General features: G+C 35.5%; 1 protein-coding gene across 1 annotated transcript; it reads right to left on the bottom strand.

Annotated features, from left to right (window-relative positions):
* Nucleotides 1-2421: 2421 nt before the first annotated feature.
* Nucleotides 2422-8997, bottom strand: LOC110370435 (leucine-rich repeat-containing protein 74A). Its single transcript, XM_021326230.3, has 10 exons — nt 8609-8997; nt 8230-8351; nt 7742-7920; nt 7037-7180; nt 6638-6759; nt 5563-5707; nt 4494-4686; nt 4053-4216; nt 3458-3621; nt 2422-2992 (listed from the first exon to the last, which is right to left on the bottom strand). The coding sequence occupies exons 1-10, from the start codon at nt 8898-8900 to the stop codon at nt 2859-2861; spliced, it is 1659 nt and encodes a 552-aa protein (XP_021181905.3). The 5' UTR covers nt 8901-8997; the 3' UTR covers nt 2422-2858.
* Between the last annotated feature and the right edge of the window lie 214 nt (nt 8998-9211).

The raw sequence follows: 9211 nt of genomic DNA, 5'->3' as shown, positions 1-9211 counted from the left end.
ATGTTAATTAAGTGGCGCCTCAATTGTCAGTGTGTGTACAGACTAGACCGTCTTCGTGCAAGCTAGTAATTAACACTGCTAGGAACTGTTAGTGCAGTTTAGTTATATTATCTTAATAAGCCTTGTAAATCCTATACATCTATACTATGTAGGTACTAAAGTTTGGAATGTGAAAGTTTGTATGTTGGTTTTTCTATGACGCTGTACCGGCTGAACGGATTTTGATGAAACCTAGCATGATAAAAGATGAATGACACTATTCATGACTAAATTTTATTTATTCTGCTGTGAGAAGTAGTACCCTCGGGACGGAGGTGAAACCGCGCGGAAAAAACTAGTTTAATGTGAAGCGAATTTCTTTCGAGTGCTGTATTTCTTGACAATTAACTTTGTCTGTCTGTCTCGCATTTACGCCGAAACTAATGACCCTATTACAATGAAATTTGGTAAACAGATAGTCTGAAGCCTGAAGGAAGCCTATGTCCTTTACATAGGCTTCTTTATATCCGGGTGAGAGCCGCAGTTTTTATATAGAAGTGGCTGAAACTGCAAAGAAAAATGTAGCTTAATATAAACCAGTCTTACTTCCTAAGATATTGAAATAAACCGCTCACACTGAAGCATGTGTTTCCCCACTTCTACTGAAAGTAATTAGTGGAGAGCGCCGAGTGTTTAATCTTTTAAGGCGCGATGCACTTACGCGCCAAATTAAAACAAACGGCTTTGCTCGCTTGAGGTTTCTTTTAAGCTGTTGTGAGCGATATATGAGGAAGTTTATGGTTTTTTTTATCTTTTATAATGGGAACCGATAACTAGTGGATATTATTTTTACTAGGAGTATTGATGTCATCTATTGGTATACATCGAGAGTATCTTTAAAGGAATCTCATGAAATACTTACCTAGTACAGGAAATTATGTAGACTTTATGTGTAATGTTATACTGTCTTATGAAAATATTTCTTTAAGTAATACGTCTGTAAATAAACCTTTATAGCTACGATTTATTTACAGACGTATAATTTATACTTTTTAAATATATAGTTTATGCTTTATACTTTTTTTATTGAATCCATATAAACTCGTTAAAAAAAAGACTGAAAATAAAATATTGTCGGAGCTATTTAAACCTAATATTTGACATCCTAAAACAACGGTTTATATATTGAATTATTAAAACACGAATTAAATCCGTCCAGTCTACAAAACAGCCATTTATACCCCAAATTGATACAGATAACTAGTTCAAAACACTATTCCGATGCATGATAAGCTCGACATGAAACTAGCCCTAGTACGAACACAAAATTAACTAATTAGGCAAAAGTATGACATCAATTAGGTAGTAATTGCAGTGCTTCGCAGCAATTTCAGTACCTTTGGTGTGGTTTGATATCGAAGCGAATTCCTGACGTCATCTCCCGGTCGTAGTTTTGTTGTGATACGTGTACACTGAATGTTACATGATAGGAGTTTTGAATGTTGTATCAAACGATTTTACAGATGATGATATCCTCCTAGCCGATTATCGGCTAAGACGACTGTTCTCATGTAAGGAGGTTAGCCAACTGCGCAAGACATATGCAGTGCATAAGCATTTGCATATAATAATTCAGCGAAAGGAAAAAAATCGGAAATTATTGAAAATTTTAAAAAACAAAATTTTCATACTAACCGATCTTTTCATTAACCACCGACCCGTATTGGGCAAGCGTGGTGATTAATGTTTAATGTTTCTCTGTGTGGGACGATAAAAAGGCTGATGATGATACTGCTTTAGACTTTAAATTCTCTTAATTTCTTATGCGCGAAATCTTCGTATATTACAACGGTGTATTTTTCCGCGTGTCTCGACACCATCTTTATAACTACATGGTGGGTGACGCTCTGAGCATGCATTATATTAATTCAAATTCTAACAAAATATAACCGACTTGTAGTGATCGCTACTTGTGCCTTTAAGGCAACCATACTACGGAAACTATTCCTAACTATAAAGCATAAAATATTACGAATACCACGTATCGCAGTGTGCACGCACCATAACAGCATGTAGTACTATCAAATGACGCTACAGGGCATTTTCCAAACTGTTCGCTGCCGACGCGATGAGTGCAACGTGCATTCAATGTTGTTGTTAACGGTTCATCGGGGTAATTAACTGTTGTTGGCGTTGTTTCTGGTTTTGAGTTGTTGGTTTGTGTTGTTTGAAGGATGATTCTCTTTCTTTGGGATTTGCTTTTGATATAAGTTTGAAGGTATTTCATGTGTAGTACGGTAGCTAGCACCATTTAACTCGAAAGAATAGCTGTATGCTTGCCACCTATTAGTTAAATCGGCCAATAGTTATTAAAGTTATAGTTAAATGGTGCAACAGGTAAATATGAAATAAATAAAGACAGGTATTTTTAACGTATTTTTATTTAGTCAACAATAACATAATAATGACTTAAAATTAAAATTTATCTTAAATTTTGAAGTTCAATAATGTAAATAATGTTAAAGCTATTTCTTAGATTTAGTTCTAGTTTCTAGGTAAGTTGTTTCTTAGGATGTAAAAAATATAATTCATCTGCAAGCAGCTATATTTAAATTATAAATTATAAGCAACTAATGAATATTTAGCTTAAATGAATAATTATTTTAGTTAAGTTTAAAATAAAATCTAGATAATAATAATGTGTCGTGAAGACATCGAGTTAAAAATTAAATTATAGGTACGACTATAATATCTAAAACAAAAATAACTAGCGATACAGTAACCGAAGTTTTGAAAAACGCACTATAACTCCTTCTCTTTAAATATTGAGTTACATAAGAATAATATAGAGGCAAAAAATATAGATATGCTTAAGGCTATCACTTTTTCTTCTTACCCGTCTTCTTATTACTTGGAAGTGGAGTTTGGGTCCCAGTTTGGGCTACAACAGTTGCCGGTGGCGTCGGGGGTAGCTTCTTATCCGGAAAAAATCGCCGGATATAGTCTACTACCACTGTAGAACATAAGAGAAAGAGAATGATCAAGTGAGCATAATAACTATAGGTAAGAGTGGCAAAGGCGTATTTTAGTTTTTAATCCAATCAAATCTGAAAACCATGGTGGACTGTATTTTCAGAGAGAAGAGAGAAGAAGAGTTCATTTTGTACCAACATAATTATGTAGGTAAATGTATTTTATGGAGGCAAATCTGTGTTAATCTACATGGTTACAGAATATATTGTTACAGCGTTTTTTTTATCGTCCCACTACTGGGTGCAGGCCTCTTCACACACGCAGAAGGATTGAATGTTAATCACCACGCTTGCTCAATGCGGTTTGGTGATTTCAGACTTTATAGTCCAGGTTTCCTCAAGATGTTTTCCTTCACCTTTTTTATTAGTAGCCTCGAGAGGTTGGTTCTTTAGCCACTACGCCACCACGACTTCAGAATATACGTTTAAGTGATTTCTAAACTCACGGTCCAGATTGATCAATTTTGCCGCAGCTCTGGATCCCGAGAAAGCTTTGACGAATTCCTGGATGAAGTCGTCTTTTAGAGGAACTTCATATTGCTTTAAGATTCGAGCGAACTCACTCGTTTCAAGAGTACTTTTAGTTTTATTTTGTTCAAGGAAATATAATCTGTAAGAAAGAAAACAAATGAGGGAGAGTTAAATTCTGATAGTGTAATAATTGAATTAATGTAATCTAAGCTTTATATACTTGTAGCAAAAGTAGTGTTAATCAAAAAGGGTTTTTATGTTCCTTATGTAAAAGCCGTTTTCCCGTGGTTCCAACCGACGAATGACGAACTACAACCCGTAGCCAGATAAAATATAGTCTATTATTCGGGGATAGTCTAGCTTCCCAGCGGTGAAAGTACTTTTCATATCGGTTAAGTTCTTTCAGAGCCTTTAAGGATACAAACAAATTATCTTGTTTTATGTCTTTATTATATTAGCATAGAAGTATAGATTTAGGTCCTCATTTCAACCTATTTATTGATTGTCTGACTAACAAATGAACCCCTGAAATAAAAATACACTGCAAATAAAGAGGTGTTACAAACGTACAAGATATCAATATCGATATGTTTCATCTTGCTCATAACTAGATGTAGTCTATTCATCAGTATGCCCTTCAGATCGCGTTCCGGCAGCGTGTAGTTGCGAAGAATATCTCCGTGGGTTACAATCATGTTCTTCCTGGATCTTAGCTGTTTTATCTCATTTAATTCCTGTAGGAAAAAAATGTTGTTACAAGTGCTCTTATGTTAGGCCCAGCAGGGCCAAAGCCTGCCGAGACTGCGGAATTGTTCGAAAGAGTTACCGCGGCCCTGGTACATAAAAGGCCTACGACGGAACACGACGGTTTTTAGTCAGTAAGAGTCTGACACTCCCTCACCGCTGCTAACCCACAGCGGGAGGGGTCATTTGATGATTTTTGACGTCGTTAAAAAAAGTGCTCTTATGTTCACAAACTGTGTTTACTTATAAAATAAAAAAGTTACATACTATGCCAAACTCCTTGCTGACCGAAATATAGTCCATCAGAAGTTGTTTCAGCCTGACTTTCTTATGTCTCATTTTCGAAAGCAAATACAACGCATCGGATGGCGTAAATGGGTTGCTTGACACGTCTAATATTTGTAGACTCTTCGCCAAGTGAAGCCTACTGGCTAACACGTGAGCTGAAGGCGACCCTAATCTGAAAACAAATTATTACAATTTAGACACAGACACACATTCTTAAAAATCAAAGTCTATCCAAAAATCGTTTATTTAATGTAAGCTGAAAAACAGCACTTTCGAACGTCAAAATTACATGCGACAGCTCCAAAAACGAACACCCTTCACCACTTTCTATGTGTTTTTGCCAAGAAGAAGACGGTGGAACAAACTCCTCAGAAGATGGGATAATGACAATAAATGGCTCCAAAAACAAAGTTAAGCCAACATCCTGATTATTTTTTCGCACAAACAAACCATTTTAGAGAACGCCTTCAATTAAGGTCAAAATGCCTAAAGTGACAATAATTTACGGACATCGCTTGAGGCGTCATTCTTTTAACGTTCTTCGCTTCTCAGGTAATGAAGTGTCTCGCTGAAAATAGACATAATTGTGCCTCATTTACAGTTAATAAGGAAACGGATCTCTTGAGTGATATAACCATTGTAACTTCATATCATGGCACGAGGATAAAACACGCTTAGTATGTAATGGCCGATATTTATAAGTGTCTCTTTTTATGGAGAGAATGTGGAGCTACGGTGGATCTAAAAGAAAAAAATGTCATCTGCCGAGCCTTTCTCTAACTATATTTAGTCCGATGACGAATTTAATCAAATGAAGGCTCTCTGATCTGACCTATTCAACCCAGTTATCTGGGCAACCCACTATTCATTGGCGAAAATGGTAAGATTTTCCAGCTTCTGATATATTACCAGTAATGACTGAAAAAGGTGTTCAAATGGAGCCGGGATAGCCAGTTCAAAGTGCCTCTGAAGCACTGACAAACTCGCGGCGTTTATCAGGCACGAGTTAGATCTTAACAAAAGGGTAAATAATTATAAGAGAAATTACCTGTTATTGCTAAGATTCAACACCTTCAATGTTTTTATTCCCAGTAAGTTCCCAAGTTCTCTCACAACTGCAATGCTGGTCCACGCCATATTGAGCTCGACTAACACGTCACTTACAGACAAAATACGGAGTAATGTGGATGGACCTGGTGAAATAAGAATTATAGACTCTGTATATTGTCTTATGTTTTCAATATTCTATCTAAATGGAAGGATGGATAGGAATTTATCATCTTGGAAAGGGTCAGTGACTTTACCTACATTGTTTGCAGAATTACAAAATTGAAATGTTTGTTTGGACCTGAATATTTGCATTCCACATCTATATGGACATCAGACAAAAGCTCAGAAACTATTGTTCTTATTTTGTCAATATGACATTTTCATCTTTATACAACACTGGAAAATGTATTTACAAAAAAAAAAACTTTTACTATTAAAGTCCAACCCGTCATTGTCCTCGCTCCATCCCACGTAACAAAACCATTATGTTTCATAAAACCTGATATAAGCCTCAATATTTCACCGTTTTACAGCTCCAAAATTCGTTTCATCCAATTTGAACGGTGCACAAAAAAACCGCATTTTGATTGACATTGCAGATTTTTTATCGACAAATATGCAGATCATACATGAGTTTGGAATACGCGTCAAATACATGTTGAAAATAAAAGTGTAGGGAACTGGGTCTGTTTAATATTTATGAGGAGGGATGCAAGGGGGGGACCTCGTGGATGAGATAGCCAGTTGAAAGTTTGAGCCCCTGGACGTTCCTAAACGGCAATGTGTGCGCTCGCCTCAACAATTTTATTGCCAACTTTCATCACGTTAAACGCTGTGAAGTGTAGAGGGATATGTACTACTGGGTCCTTGATATTATATGCTATCGTAAGTACATGAATGATACAATTTTCAACGTGTACTTTTTATTTAATTGTTTTATTAAATAGCTGTTTTATTGCCTTTTTTAACCAGCTATTTAGTGGCGAGACATTGGCATAGCAAAATAACAGCACCAAAACAAGCTTACAACAGCCCTTGCATCCTGCAAAGTCATTAAGTATCATCATCGTCACCTTTCATCTTTACGAACTTATTCCATGAAAGATCCAAATACTGTACAACAGGCTTAATCTCTAGAACTTCGGCCAACATGGTGCAGCTTTCACTTGACAAATCATTTCGTCCCAAATTCAACCTGGAATTGCAAGAAACATATTTAAAACTAGACTTAGAAAACTGAGTCTGTTTTTTGGTCCATTAGGATTTTTTTTGTAGGCAGGTTTTTGACTGTAAAAGAGTTGAACTAGGGTCCCATGCGTATCATCCGCTGTCGCCAAACTTGCCGCGCCCCACAACTGTATTACACGAATAGGGTCCTAGTCTATAGAATTGCCTACCCAAAGGGTAAAAAGACCTTTTATTGATTAAAAATCATCTATCAAATGTAGAAATAAATGCTGTTGAGAACTAACCTTCTAATTATAGCTCCATGTCGGATTTGTTCAGCGATGTACGAAACACCAGTATCTAGGATATTGTTCCCTGTTACATCTAGTGTAGTCATGATGCGACTGTGCAGGTGTACTATAACCCTTTGCAGTCCTCGGTATCCAATTCTGTAAAGAAAAAAAAATAACCAGCAAATTCTTAGTAGAATGGTAAAAAAAATAAACTTTTTCAGTAGTATGAAAACGTATAAAAGGTAAAAAAATAAACTTTTTCAGTTGTATGAAAAAGTTTATTTTTTTACCTACTAGCGTCAACTGACTTCTCTACTTTACCCTATTTTTTTTTCATAAGAACCTTCTCCTGACAATAACAAACACAACAAAAAAAGAATTAGCCAAATTGGTCCAGGCGAGTTGAGTTATGCGCTTACCAACACATTTTGCGATTCATTTTTATATTATAGATTTACGTTTTACGGAAAAACGGCTCCGTCGGTTTGGATAAAATATGGCACAGATATATATCCTATTAGAAGTAATTTGATCAAGATGAAGCTAAAATTATCATACATATACCTATGAAAAGAAGTAATAAATAAAGGCTAGTCAAATTATAAGACTCATGAGACTACAATAAAGACATTGCAAGTTTTATAGCATTCAAAAATGGGATAAAGACTGCCTTTTTAAAATCCTATGAACATTAACAAAATATATTTAGCTCATTACCTGCATCCACTTAAAATGAGTGACTTCAAAGCAGTTCTTTTGCCTAACAGTTCTCCCAGGTGGTAGCAAGCATCAAGATGTTCCAAAAAATTGCTGGTCAGGTCCAGACACTCTACAGTTCGATTCGAAGCTAAGGCAAGGCACATCGCTCTTATTCCTACTGGATTCACGCCATAATACTAGAACAAAGATAAGGGTTAATTAACATATAGTAAAATCATTGGGTAATAATAATCTTTACAATCAGTTTAATTAGTTCTTGATCTTCTTGCTGTCCTGACTCTGATCTCGCTTCTTTCTTCTCTGTCATCTCATTACTATTAATAACTAGCTGTTCCCATCTTTCCACCTACATCCTGAGGGAACTATTACCCGCATCCGGATGAAAAGTAAACTATGTATTTTCTTCTATTTTAGTGTATCTACAGACAGACAGCCAGAGTAACTTTCGCATTTATAATATTAGTCGGGACGACATATAAACATACCTTTAAATTTATACTCTTCGTCTTTAGTTGCCTATGGAACATTCTTACTGGGATAATATCCATTTCTTTGCATAAATCTAGGTATAACTCCTGACCATCGTCTGCATATATCTTTTTTCCTTCTGTAATTAGATTATACAAATAAAATGGAGTCAAGGAATATGAAGATGTTTATAAAAATTACCTGTTAATTATGACTAAATCACCAGCATTTTATTAGCATTTCTGCAGAAAGCGAATCAATTTATGGAAGGGAGATGAAAATTCATGTTCAAAATCAAAAATAATTTATTTAGAGGCGGAAAGACAGCACTTTTTAAACGTCAAGACAAAGGTTGATGAAGTAAATGAAGATGAATGTAGAGCGTAATGCACAAACCTGGAAACAGCAACGCCTGTTCAATTCCCGGATCCTTAACACTTGGATATTGATAATACTGATGTAAAAACATTGAGCTCCGAGACATGGTCGCAAACTTCGTACATATATCTCCACTACCAGGACTATATAAACCTTCTAAATATAGCTTCATCTTAGAAGATTCGTCATAAGCACGAATGGACGGGTCATCATAAATGGATCCTTCAGAAGACGTTGAAGCCAGCTCAGCAACTTGGTAAATGTCTTCGATAGACGCATGGTCTTCGATCTGGTCAGATTTGCTCTCCATCCTTAAGTATTAGTTTGTTCTTAAGCAAAAGTAATCTTAAAGGAATAATGTAATATTTAAAAGATAAAATTATATCTTAGTGACCGTTTCTCGCAGTTTCTCTCTAATGTCGACTTTTGACATTGAAATTGATTTTGTGGCATAAAGGTTTTATATCTATTGTAGTTTGCCGAACAAAAAGTTTCATTAACAACCATTCAAGCAATCATTATATTATTTCTTGTGGGAATTATTCACAACTATTGAATTAAAACTATTTATTACACAATTTTTTAAAATTCTGGATCACAAACTGAAATAACCTGGTAATT

Source organism: Helicoverpa armigera, chromosome 4 (genome assembly GCF_030705265.1).
Source record: "Helicoverpa armigera isolate CAAS_96S chromosome 4, ASM3070526v1, whole genome shotgun sequence".
Classification (NCBI taxonomy): domain Eukaryota; kingdom Metazoa; phylum Arthropoda; class Insecta; order Lepidoptera; family Noctuidae; genus Helicoverpa; species Helicoverpa armigera.
Note: the sequence above shows the minus strand (reverse complement) of the source record. Positions and strands in the feature narration are given on the sequence as shown.